The sequence below is a fragment of the Leucopleurus acutus genome (genome assembly GCF_964270905.1).
Source record: "Leucopleurus acutus genome assembly, chromosome: 14".
NCBI classification, from domain to species: domain Eukaryota; kingdom Metazoa; phylum Chordata; class Mammalia; order Artiodactyla; family Delphinidae; genus Leucopleurus; species Leucopleurus acutus.
In genome coordinates, this window is record NC_139156.1 from 28,870,562 (window position 1) to 28,884,249 (window position 13,688).

The 13,688-nt window shown below is 41.7% G+C and overlaps 1 protein-coding gene across 4 annotated transcripts in view; it reads left to right on the plus strand.

Annotated features, from left to right (window-relative positions):
- Positions 1 to 617: 617 nt before the first annotated feature.
- HPSE2 (heparanase 2 (inactive)) overlaps positions 618 to 13,688 on the plus strand; it is a gene marked incomplete at its 3' end in the record, with an annotated part of 568,642 nt that continues 555,571 nt past the window's right edge. For all 4 annotated transcript variants that reach the window (XM_082854941.1, XM_082854943.1, XM_082854944.1 and 1 more), the window contains exons 1-2: positions 618 to 1,213; positions 4,107 to 4,264. In XM_082854941.1, the coding sequence (XP_082711067.1) occupies positions 924 to 1,213; positions 4,107 to 4,264 (448 nt within the window). In that variant the 5' untranslated portion in view covers positions 618 to 923. The remainder of the gene's footprint in view (positions 1,214 to 4,106; positions 4,265 to 13,688) is intronic.

Consider the following 13,688-nt stretch of genomic DNA (forward strand, 5'->3'; position numbering starts at 1 on the left):
GGAGTACAGTGGGCAAGCAGTGGCTCAGATGGGCGCAGCGCCGCCCAGACTAGCCAAGCACAGACAGGGTTGCTTTGACTTGGCCTAAGTCAGCGTGTATTGAACCCCCAAGACACTTTCGCCTCAGCTGCAGGCAGAACGGAGCCACGCGCAGCCTGGGCCCTTTTCCCCTACGGGCGGATAAACCCTTTGACCTGGTCATTCTGTGTATTCCTTCTGGGCCCTGTCAGGTCAGAGGGCGGCTTCTGTGTTGCTGCCCAGCGCGTCGCAGAGGTCCATACTTGCGTCCATGGAGTCTCCGTCTGCCCTCGGTGCTTTGGCAGGAATCACAGTCGCCACCCCAGGACCCCTCTGCAACTTAACCAGCCTTGCTCTCGCTGCTTCAACCCAAAGGGAAGGGCCTGGAGCAGACGACATTCCTTGACGCTGTCAGGACAAACAGGCGCGCGACTGGTGCAGACCCTACTCCAGCACGGGAGGGAAGTAAAAACAAGACGTCCCGCCCGGTACCCCAAATGTTAAAACTGTACAGTTTCGATCCCTCCATCCGCTTCCCGACCCTAGAGGGTTAAATCAGGAGGGTACAACGCCACCCCTTCCTCCTACTCCCCCCTCCCCCGCCCCGCCTCACCTTACCTTTAAAAAGTTAAAAAATGTCTGCAGTTGAAATCTCTTAAAGGGGCGGTGCTGGTGAAGTACTCTTGGCACGAGTCTCTGAGAAGGCTGGCTAGGGGCGTGAGTTCGCTCCACCAGCACCAAAACACTGAAGAAGAAGAGAAAAAAAAAAAAAAAAAAACGAGAGAGGGGGGAAAAAGGAAGGGAAAAAAAGGGGGGAAAAAGGCAGACAGACACACACTTTAGATATGGACAATTAGTCACCAGCGAGACCCTGTACGAAGAGAGGTTTAAATCAGAGGGATTTAATGAGGGTGCTCTGTGCCTTTCCTGAAGCCATGCCCTCCAGCAACTCCCGCCCCCCCGCGTGCCTAGCCCCGGTGGCTCTCATCTTGGCTCTGTTGCTCCATCTCTCCCTTTCCTCCCAAGCTGGAGACAGGAGACCCTTGCCTGTAGACAGAGCTCCAGGTTTGAAGGAAAAGACCCTGATTCTACTTGATGTGAGCACCAAGAACCCAGTCAGGACAGTCAATGAGAACTTCCTCTCTCTGCAGCTGGATCCGTCTATCATTCATGATGGCTGGCTGGATTTCTTAAGGTAAGGCAGGGGCTTCAATGGATCATTTTTTTTAAAGTAGCAACCCCCACCCCTTCCTATCCCCCCATTCCAAAGGGGGAAGAAGAAGAAAAAAAAGCCAAGCGGATCTCTCAAAGAGAAGAAAGGTTTTCCTCCTCCTGGAATATTTGCTGAGGCTGTAACTGGTGATTGAGAAAAGCAGTGTTTTCTATTAAGATGCACATGTTTGCAATGCAGAAGGCATTTCAGAAACTTACCAGTTATGACTGAAAAAATGTTGTGCTTACATATATCCACAATTAGCCTCCCCGTCTACTTCCGAAAAGAAAGAAGAGGTTCAGGGCAGTCACAAAAGTGAAGAAAAAGGTCTTGAACAACAAAGACCCGAGAGGGATGTGTGTGTGTGTGTGTGTGTGTGTGAGAGAGAGAGTGCCTGTCTGCGTGTGTCTGTGAGTGTTTAAGCGGGGATCGCACGAAAGTGGAATTTTCCACGGAAAGATCGTTCCGTCAGTTCTCTCCCACTCCCAGACAGAAAATGAATCTAAGCAGAGGCTTGAGCGGTGGGCAAGTTGGTTCGGATTTTTAATTTTATATCCTCCGCTGTCCTTTCCAGACTTCAGGACTTTTTAAGATACTTTTTATAGATCGAATGGTCCCCCCCAGTCCCTACTCCTTAAATCTCCTGCGATAACTGCATAGTTTAGTTTTTCTTTAAAGAAAAAAAAAAAGTCCTCGCTCCGGTCATAGCGTATATAAGAAGAGCGGAAAGTGTCCTAGAAGTACCCCGGGGATATTTCGGAGATCTGAATCCAGCACTGGTGGATTAGGAAGCCGGGAGTTTTGTGATCATGGACCCTGCATTACTCTAGGGCTTGGACTCTTAATTGGGCTCAGCCTCTCCCCAGTTGTTACTGTTCAGCAGTAAGGCAACCACGATCCCTTCCCAACAGGGACAGAGTTGCAGGGTAAAAAAAAAAAAAAAAGTCTACAATGTCGAATCCAAGTGTTGAGTTAAAAAAATTTCCCTCCAAATTGGAGCCTCAGCTGTGGGCTCCCTCGAAGAGCTCCGAGAGCTCTCAGTCTCACTTTTCTGTTCTGAGGCCGCGTCCGCCGCGCCTTTCCTGAGTATCTTTCACTCTGGGAAATTCGAGTTTGCTTCTCGCGTGCGCCCGCCCCTCAGCTCTCCAGGTTTCCCTAGCCTCGGCCAGGTCAGCGGACGCGGCAGGTAGCAGGAGGCGCTGTGTGGGGCGCTTCTTCCACGTGGAGCGAGCGTTGCGGGAGGACTGAGTGGTTGCTGTGGCCGCCGCCGAGGCCGTTTTGGTTCCTGCCCGCGCCTCCACTGGGAGGGCGGGAACAGCTCTGCGCGGCCGGATTCCTCCTCGGAAGCTCTTCCGTGCAGCAGCGCGCGTCTGTGAGCTCATCCGGGAGGTGGGGGGCGACTACACGCCCCACTTGCATGGCGCTTCTCTAGCTACGCGGACTCCTTCGGGGTTCTTTTGCTTCTGACCTTAAAAACAACAACAAACTTTCATGTTCTCGCTAAATGCTTGTCGCAGAAAGGATTGTGGAAGGCGGCTTTTCGGGGAAGAAGCCTTGGTGGGGCGTATTTGCATTGGCTGTGCAGGTTTCCGGCTGGAAGGTTGTTGGAAACGCCGTTTCTGCTGGGCCGGACTCGCTCGGATGTCTCCTCGCCCGCCGTGGGCCCACACGACGGCCGATTGCGCCCGCCGGGTAACGCAGTGCCGGAGTCCTCGGCCAAGCGATCCTTCCGGCGGCTACTGGACTTCTCCAGGCGGCCACGACTTTTGTTAGAAACTCTAAAACTGGAGTCTGTTTTTTTTCTCTGTTTTCTCTTATCCACCGCCTTTAAGATACTCTTTAGTACCATTTGGATTGGATATTCAGAACCTGAAGCAGCAAAGCGTTAAAAATAACGTAGAGACCCCGAACTTAACAGCTGATGCCCTTAGCATTAAGAGCATCTGTTTGCTCCTTCTCTACCCCTTACCGAATTAGCAGCGTTTGGCTTTTGAAAAACCTACTTATGGAAATCCTGAACCTAAATAGGTGTAAATAGTATTCTGATGCCCCTCGAGTCTCCTACTACGCGCAGGTTCCACATTTCGGCAAACTTCATTTTCCTCAGAGCTTCCAAATGGCCCCAAGTGGGAAGGAAAAAAGATAGAGCCCAACCCGGGGGGTGGAGAGGAGAACGTTACCTTTCCTGAGATCGGGCTGAATTATTTCAGGGGCCAAAGAGGCATTGCTTTTACTGTGCAAGGCGGGGCTGGGGAGTGTTCTCAGAAAGGCAAGGATTTACCCCGGGAATTTCTCTTGCTCAGGGATTTGGGAGATGCATACAGTTGTTATAAGGTAGTGGAAAAGGAAAATCAGCTTTGGCATTAAAAAAAATTAACTTGACCTCAGGTGCGTGCTCCTAGAGAAAGAAGGCGGGTTTCACCTTCTCCATGGAGGTTGCGATGCCCCTGGGGCAGAGGAGGCAGATCCCGTCTTTCAGCCCAGAAGTTTGGCAAAAGTCGGAGCCCGGGGTCCGTGCGCTGCGCGTCTCCTCCGGGAGAGCTTTTCAGGCAGGGGCAGAAGCCCCGCAACTGCGCCTTAGTCCCGTGTTCTCAGCAGAAGGGCACCCCCCACCTTATGCACACACTATTAACAAACACAATCTCTAACTCTTTGTAAATACTACCTTTGGTGAGCATCGTCGGGGTGCCTGAGGGAGGGGGCCACGACCATTTGGGCGCGGGAGGCGTAGCTCCCGGAGCCCCATGGCCCAAGAATGGGCGGACTGGGGCGCCAGGCACAACTCCACAGAGAGTGGGAAGAGGGCCTTGCTGGTGCCCCGCGTCCTCTCGCTTGTCCCCCGGATCCTTTCCTTTCTCCTTCTCTATCCCTGCAGCTCCAAGCGTCTGGTGACCCTGGCCCGGGGACTTTCACCTGCCTTTCTGCGCTTCGGGGGCAAAAGGACCGACTTCCTGCAGTTCCAGAATCTGAGGAACCCGGCAAAAAGCCGTGGGGGCCCCGGCCCGGATTACTATCTCAAAAACTATGAGGATGGTGAGAAACTTGCTCCCCACTCTTGTTGGGTGGGGGAAGTTTGGGGAGTGGAAGCCAGCAATCGGTATGTGTGCGTGTGGGGTGCCGATTTGGAGGAGGGCCAGGTTGAAGCTCACCTGAAAAACTGGTAGCTGTAGGCGAGGGGAAACTGGAGTGTGGGATTCCTGACGTGATTACACAAAGGGGGCTCATCAGGTTGTCCTTGTCCAGGCTGCTGGCCTTTCTTCGGTGGCTGAGTCTCAGAGGCCGAGAACTAGTAGCCAAAACTTATGACTGGCTAGTCCTATAGGGAGAAGGTGCAGTGGGTTTCTTGAGAAAATCCAGTCAGGTTCATAAAGGGGCAGGGTCACGTTTCCTTTCTAAAATTAAAGGAAGTGCCTTTTTGTTTTTCTTATTCTTTGCTTTGCTGAGATGAGGCTACGGAGGGCTTCAGCCTCTTTTGAATCCCACTCTAAAGTTTTCTGGAATAATCCTTTTTAGATTGGTCCATTGTTGGGAAGGTTTGAAACTTTTCACAGTGGGTTCTTCTTTAGACTGCCTAATCTTAGAGTTGCACTCTCAGAGTTGCACTTTTTTTTTCTCAGTTTCAAAATGGGATTATAAATGCCAGCCTTTCCTGCCAGGATCAGATGAGTTAAGTGTTGGAAGGGCTTTTGAAAATGCCAGATCCTATTCCAGTGTGAGAGGCCAATCTTTTTACAGTCTTTGAACAGTCTCATTTTTACTAGGGAAAAATGAAAATGGTATTTAAGAAAATTGTTTAGAGGGTTTGGTGTTAATAACTATGAACTTGCTGTGTGGGTAGAGGAACAGAGTTTCTTTCAAATGGGCAAGGTGGCAATTGATGGGTCTTCACCCACTGAGGTTGTTTAGATTGGGTAGAAGAGGCAGTAGCGTCCATTCCTGGAGAGCTATCTCTGCCCTGTTGTCCCTTCTCATACACGAGCTACAGTTTTATTTTTAAAGGGCTCAGGGACATGTTCTCAGAGCTCCCTGGATTTTGTTACATCTTGTCCTTATAAATCAGCAAAATGAGGAAAAGCCCTTGTATTTTCTGGGGCTTTCACTGAATGGGAATTCTGGAGAGTTTGGATCTATTTCAAGGTTGGCTGAGAAACCTTTTTTTTAAAGTGCCAGACTGGAGAAAGAGGGCAAGACTGAGGCTTCTTGAGTTTGAATCCTGAATTAGACTTACTCTTTTACAGCATTGGCAAATTGTGTAGGTGTTTAAGGCTACATCTTTTCAAAGGTAAATATCATTGCTATAAAAATGTGGATTGCCAGTAGATTTTGCTGTCACTCATCATAAAATGCTGAAAGGTAAAAGATAATCCTGAACAGCAGCTCTGATGGTAATTTGACCTGGGGCTTTATAGCTCCCAGGGTCACTGTCAGCTCTGTGTTTGGATACAAGAAGGGAGAATATTAATGGTTTTCCTGATGAAACAGCTCTTCTTTGAGTCCATTTGAACTACTTCCTCTTTAGTTTGTGAAAAAACTTGTAAGAGCCCCAGGAACCACTGTGGGAAAAAAAAGGACTATTATAAGTTTAGGAATTAGCCTTTTTCTCCCAAACTTGTACCTCGGATTATATTACCTATTCATTGAGAGTGGGAGATATGCTTAAAATGAAGGATACAATTTGTTTCCCTTTGTACAAGGAGAAAGTGGGCATGATGGGGAGAAAGGATATTGGCAGAAGGCCGTGCCCCATAAAACTTCATAGAATTAGGAAAAAACCAGAAATGGAAAAGATCTAAGAGGTCATCTTCAATCCTTCCACCACTTCAGGGTTCAGTACAGGATCATTCCATATGGAATCCTTTTCTCGTTTTGTCCAACATAGTATTAAATATCTCTAGGAGTGTAGTTTTCACCACTCCTGTGGGAGAGTTTTTTTGTCCCATAGGTTTTCACTGGTAAATTTTTCCTGAATTTTCCCTTTATATTCTCTAAATATTTGATTACTCCTCTTTGCATTTTTTTTTTCTCTTTGCATTTTTTTAGACATTTACCTTCAAAATAATTTCTTTGTTGTGTCAGCTTCAAAAAAAGGTTTCCTCATAGCTGTTTTTTATCTAGACTACCTGGATTTAATTCTTTTAAAACTTTCTTTAAAGTCAGTCCTTCCCAACACTAATCTGTTTTATTGCTCCTAGCTGAACTCCTTTTGATTTATGTCTCCTTGGTAATAAGATGCTCTGAACTATATCAGTATTTGAGGCCTTAGCACAGTTAAAGAGAGTAGGAATGCCCTGTTTCTGCCCTTTGATGCTCACATATCCTTAAAACACCCATATTGTCTTTGTTGTTGCATGTTGCATTGCAGAATTAAAGGCAAAAATGGTTTTGGTATAGTCTCAGCAATTTTGCAAATGTTATACTTCAGTTGTCACTTTTAATCCAGTGATAACTGTCATCATAATGAGCCTCTCAAAATAATTAGGTCTTCTCAGTAAACGGCCCTGTAATAGGCATTTTGGCATAAGTACCTTATTTTTTTAAAAAAGGGATGTATTGGCTTAAACATAATATAGAATAATAACATACATTTTGAATAATTAGATACACCTACTGGCACATTATGAAATTGAGTGACATAGGGAATAGAATATGGAATTTGGACTCAGAAAGCCTGTATTTCAGGCCTGGCTCTATCACTTATGAATATGTGGCCCTGGGCTTGCTGCTTCTCTGTAATATATGGATGTGATAATACCTGCTCTGCATTGCTTCTGTGAGGGTTCTGAGAGGTATCTGTATAAGATATTTTGTCAACCGCAAAGCACTATGAAGACTAAGTATTCCTACTTTTATTAAAGGCAGCTTCAGGAAATTTATAACATATATGTTTTGTATTTTAAAGTGGGTTTAAGGAGTGAATAAGATGCGGTAGACCAAAGTTTATGCAGAAGAAAGGAGATAGAATTAGGGAATTGTTTGAGAGGATTAAGAGAATGTAGGGAGCATTTTTAGGGAGAATTGTCTTTAAGGAATGGAGGTGGAGAACATAGGGTGGCTATTTTTTTTGTGTGGTAATGAAAGAAGAGGCTAATCTTTAGTTTTGTTATATACGAACATTAAAATGAACTGATAGTTCCAGCTTGGGTAACATACACTTTTCTAGTTAATTCATTCATATTGCTACCTCGATGTGATTTTTTGTTGTTGTTTTCCCCTGAATTAATAGGGCAGTTAACAAGTCATGTGGCTTGTATTTTCCAAAAACTTTTAAAGCATATTAATGCAGCTGCATTTTCTCTTTCTAAAGTCACTGTTTACATAAACTTTGGGAACTTCTCTAGTTAGTCCTTTAATACAGTTACTTATTCCACTCTTAGCGTAGGCAACTTGAACTTCATATAAACATGATGATGATGGAGGAAATAAAAAATAGGATTGTTCTTCATATTTTGGAGTCTTACCCTTTGCCTGTCTATGTGATGTTATGCTTTTCTTGCTCCTAACAAAGAAATCTTGGGTTAATCTTTTGTTCTTAAGTTTATTTTGCTGCAGTCTGTCTCTTTGTTGTATATTCAGTGTGATTTATTTGTATGCCTGTCTCTTTACTGCCATAACCATATCTTTAATCAAGATATACACCATTTATTATGCACATCAAAAGCCAGCTTAATATTTCTAAAATATCATATTCATCATGTCACTTTTTTGCTGGAAAACTTTGATTATTTTTGGATTGCTTACAGAAAATGTTCAAACTCCTCAACTTGGCATTCAAAGCCTTTTTAAATCTCAGCTTACCTTTTGTACCCTATGTTTTCATAAAACTTTTATTACAGCCTAGCTTTATTTTCACTGTTTCCTTAAAACACCTTTATCTCAACCCCCTTTGTTCAGCCATTCTATCTGTGCTTTAAATGCCTTTTTCTTGGCTCTGTTAAAATCTCACCACCCACTCCACCCAATTCTTGAAGACCCATTGCAAATGCCCCTTATTTTCACAAGCCCTTCCTGAACAGGTCATTTCATAGTTATCTCTTTTTTCTCTGGACTATTGCAGTTCTTTCTCATTATGTTGTTCTTTTGGCCCCTTCTGCCTTGTTTTGCTTTTTAACTTTTCATATATATATATATATATATATATATATATATATATATATATGTGTGTGTGTGTGTGTGTGTGTGTGTGTGTATACACATATATATATATGAAAAGTTAAACATATATATATGTATTTTTGTTTTACCTTTTCAATTAGAATGCAAATTCTTTATAGGAAGGGACCATATCTAATTGTTGTATATCCTAAAATGTCTAGCATTATGTATGACACATAGTAGAACTTCTGCAAATATTTTTGGCTGCATACTAGGTTAAGAGCCTGTTAAAGGCACTGGAAAAATGGAGGTTACCGATGAAGAAATGAGTAAACACATACATAAAGATTCCATTCATTTTTCACCTTCAATGCATTTTCACACGAAGTCCATTCTTAATATTTATTTTAATGACATACTTCATTATTTTAACTATGTACTCTTTATCTTTGGTAGTCTAAGTGTCTTGGTTTTATACTGTGCATTAAATCAACTTTACCACCTGATTTAAAGCCTTGCACTGGACCCACACTATTTTTTATTGTATCTGTTTCTTCTTTGCCTTTACTTTTGCTTTTCTTGGTTAGCCTTATGTAGTTTCTACACCTAATTTTACAATTCCCAAATTAATAGTGCCTTTTCACAAATTTAAATGTTTTTTCAATCTTCGTCTCCTGAAAATTTTCTCTTCTGAGAGCTTCTGAAATCCTAAATAATGAATGTGGAGTACACTTTGTAAACTTTAAGGCACTATATGACTATTATTATTGTTTTCCTTTCTCCAGGAAGTTCTCCTAGTTTTAGTAGAGGTGAGGTAGTTAATTCTTTATCTTTGTATTCCCATTCCATCAATCAAGACATATGACATAAGAACAGCACAACTGCCAAAATACATATTTGCCTTGAACTTATCTACCTTTCATTATCTCACTTTATTTTACATAAATGTTTCTTGAAATGCAATTACATTTAACAAGTGTTTATTGATTACCTGCTCTGTGTTTAGTTTCATGCTGGACAAAATGCAGATTATCAAATAAATAAAAGATACAGCCCTATATCAACATTAGAGCACAACAGTAATCATTGCTGTAGGCAAGATCCACTAATCAGTGTTAAAATAAGTAGGCGAGGTTTAAGACAAAGCACGATATTTGCATAGCCTCAAAGCATCTCTCTCATAATGTTAATTAATTAATTAATTATTGTGGTGGTTTTAGCATAGGACCACCAATTCTTTGATACTTTTAGGATGTGGAACTTCTCTTTTCCCCTTGAGTGTGGGCTGGATTTAACAACTTGTTTCTAAAGAAGAGAGTCTATAAAGCAGAAAATAGTAACTTTACAGTGGAGAAGCTGTCAGATATCATTTCAACAAAGTGATCAAGGTTAACATCAGCAGATAGGTCATGTTGATATCATGTATTCCCTGATATCATGTGATGAGAAGGGCACTTCACCTTTGTGATATTCTTTCCCCAAATCCATAACTCTGTAAATATGAGAAAACACTAGTCAAATTGAAGGATACTCTACAAAATACTTGACCTTTCCCCTTCAAAAGACACTGTCTCTGCTGTCAATGATCTAATAGCTTGTTAGTGAGATAACATTTATAATGATAAAACTGAAGAGTAACACAAAGACAATACAGCACTTGTTCCACAAGTGCTAAGTGGAACAAAATAGTTTGCCAGGATATGACAGGAAAAGTAGAGATGAATACTGGCCAGACTTAGGTGGGAGTTAGGTTGGGCCTTGTGGAAGATGCCTAGACTTTGGAGAAGTAGAGATGAGAGAGGACATTTCATTCAAGGGAAAGAGCATGAGGCAAAGCCTAAATATGTGTTTGGGTAATAAGGGGACCACCTGCCTAATAGAAGGTACATGTTAAAAATTATATTAGTTCATGTTGCTAGAAGCATAACAGATTCTTTTTTATAGAAGCCTATTTGCATATTTTTTGTTCAGTAATGTTTATAATTTAAAAATTATGAAAAGCACATGTTAGAAATTATTCTAAGAAAAGCTCATATTTCTAGAATTATGTCTAATTTGAATTTTAAGAAGTGCTAATGTATTTTTGTTAGCTCCAAAATATGTAATTAAAAAAGAAGAAAGTACATGTGTGAGAGTAAAGGTTGGTTGGGTAAATCCAGATCAGATGATGAGAATGTTGAATTTTAAGCATAGTAAAATGGAATTGGCCCTATAGGAAAATAGAGGCTATTATAAGTTCTTTTACTCCATTGGAGAGGGGAAGGACATGTTTTCAACATGGATAATGACTTTGCCCTCTCCCATTCTTCTTTTCCAAATCATTGCACACATTCATATACTCTAGCTAAAGTGTGTTATAACTGAACTTGATGAAGTTTGAGTTATGAAGCATGTTTGAAGGACAGATAATTTAAAACTAAATTAATTTGGTTCTTATAGGGTATATAAAATAAAGGTTTTAGAATTTGCTTGATAATTTTTGTTACCCTTCCTTCTTTCACAGAGTAAAAACAGGCTACTACTTTGTAATATTTATTCACTTACGAATTTACTCATTGAGCAGGCAGCTAGCTCCAGGCCCGTTTGATGCTGAGGCTGGGAGGATGAATGAGGCCCAGCTATGGTTGTCAAATTACATACTCCTGACCTCTTATCACTTCAGCAGCATCAGTCAAAAGCAGTTTCTAGAGATTTTTAGGCCAAGAAAAGCCTCCATTCCAACGCCATTACTTGGCTTTTCATGATTTGTCTACCAGCAACTTTAGAAGGATTTGACACAATTTAATATTGTATTAATGGGTGTCAGAAATCACCTGAAGTTTTTTTTTTTTTTTTTTTGCGGTATGCGGGCCTCTCACTGTCGTGGCCTCTCCCGTTGCGGAGCACAGGCTCCAGACGGGCAGGTTCAGCGGCCACGGCTCACGGGCCTAGCCGCTCCATGGCATATGGGATCTTTCCAGACCGGGGCACGAACCCATGTCCCCTGCATCAGCAGGCGGACTCTCAACCACTGCGCCACCAGGGAAGCCCCACCTGAAGTTTTATATATGTTTTATTCTGCCTTTTGGAAACAGAGTGGGTGCATTTTCTATAATGTTTGAAATTTGGTACCAGGTCCTGAGTGCTAGTTGCAGCTCACTGTACCCCTGTGAATTTGAATGTGGTATCTAAAGATATAGTTATCATGCCATTTAGTCGCAGTTTAGTCATTGTGGATCTATATAGTGCTGGAAGTGGTAGAGAGGAGATCTGGAAACTCTGGTCTACTGCTTGTAGAGGTGGCTTAATTAATTTCAGTGAATCAAAAAGTCTAGTAAATAGGTCTTTCAATCACAACCACATTTGTATAATTTATCACCTGATCATTGGGGCTAAAGGTAATCCACAAAGAGTTATGTGTTCCTATACAACACAAATTGTGCTGCTGTTGCCAATACCAAATATCACTGTTTCTCTTGCCATATTTATTTATATTCTCTCTCCTGTCCTCCCAAGGCCTCCTGGTGGGATGGGTACATCATGGAAGCAAAGAAGTTTCTTTCAAAATTCCCTGGGCCTGTTTAGCCTGCCAGTCACATGGTCGGGCTCGTAGAGTCAGGAGCCTCTTCTGAGAATCCTTCATCGAAATGGATTAAATGTTAAGACTCTTAACTTCTGTGCTTCTTAGTACCTTATTCAAGTTTTCAGCTGTCTAGATCTATGAGGCAATGGATTGGAACTCTGAACAGTGTGTGTGTGTGTGTGTGTGTGTGTGTGTGTGTGTGTGTGTGTGTGTGTATGAGACAGAAAGAGAGAGAGAGAGACAGAGACTGAGAGAGACAGAGCATATGAATATATGAGTATGAAAGAATTTGGTGTGTTTTATTTTTTACACTTGTCCATGGTGGTGATGTAGGCAAAGTAAATACAATTTGTAGACTAGAGGCTAGTTCTATAGGATGTATAGATACCTTGTTGAACTCCTTTGTCTTTTGGTTTCATGATCAGTTTTCTTCACTTAAGTACAGTGAAAAGCAGTGTAATTTTGCTTAATTCAATACATGTTTTTTAAATTATAAACCAAATGCCAAGGTTAGTCAAGATACTGGGGCTACCCAAGAGGAATAGAACATGAACTGTACTCTCAAAGTGCTCTGGTCTTACATATTCAATAGAATTTCTCAATGTTCTTGAGTATCATCACTCTACTTTAGTCAGACTAATCTTTGCTAAGTCTTTCCACTTCGCTCATAGTATACCCTCTACCTCGAACACTCATTTTCTGTCTTGAATTAAAATTTTTACTTGTCCTTCAAAGCTCTGCCCAAGTCCCCTGTTTCATTAAGCCTTCTGCTGAGCCAATCCTCATTAATCCTCTCTCATTCTCTAAATTTTTCTGAAATTCTGCTCTGAATACTTGATCTAATTTAGTCCAAGTGCCCCAGAATTTATGTTTGATTGACTTAAGCAGACATCGTTTTTGTCTCTAGGAATTTACAATCAAAACACACTGGGATTGACATACACATAAAAATCCATATAGATAACCATCATCACATTGCATGGAACAGACACATTAAGTCAAACAAAAAATTATGTTATTTACAAACCTTAATGCATGTGTTTTGCTTTTTGTGTGGTGAAGAATGAAGAGTGAAAAATATAAGCTGCATATTTAGAAAAGATGGGGTACATATCTGTATCGTATGTTTGTATTGAGGGAGTTGGGGATTAAACCAGGACCTTATTTTTTACTTGCTTTGGAAAGGCAGAAACACCTTGAGAGATGGAAGATGAGAATGCAAAAGTTAAATTGCTCAGATTTGGGTCATTATCTTTGAAATACTATGGAAGAATGGATGTTCCCCCTGCAGCTTAATAATAGTAATAATATAATAATATTACCTAACATTGTTGGGTGCTTCTTATGTGTCAAGTACTATTTTAAGGAATTTACATAGATTAACATTTAATCCTTTTATCAACCCTATGAGGAAAGTAGTATTTTCCCATTTGACAAATGGGGAAACTGAGGCACAGAGTGGTTAAATAACTTGCCCAAGGCCACCTAGGTAAAGAGTTGGGGAGCAGGGACTCAATGAATGACATCACCCATTAAACCTGAAGGCTTAAGCGGAGCCTGTGTTAATGAACTTGTTTTTCTACTAACTAAATGTGTCATTGTGCAAGTTGTTAACCTCCTGAAGCCCTCTTTATCCATAAAATGAAGAAAATGGACCACATTATCTGTTTGTAGCATCTAATTCTGAGATTCTGTGAGTCAAAGATCTCAGACATACAAGGCATGTAGGAAATAATAGCAATGGGAACAAGATAGGATATATTCAAAGGTTAAAGGATGTAGAACAAGCTGTAAGGGCTATAG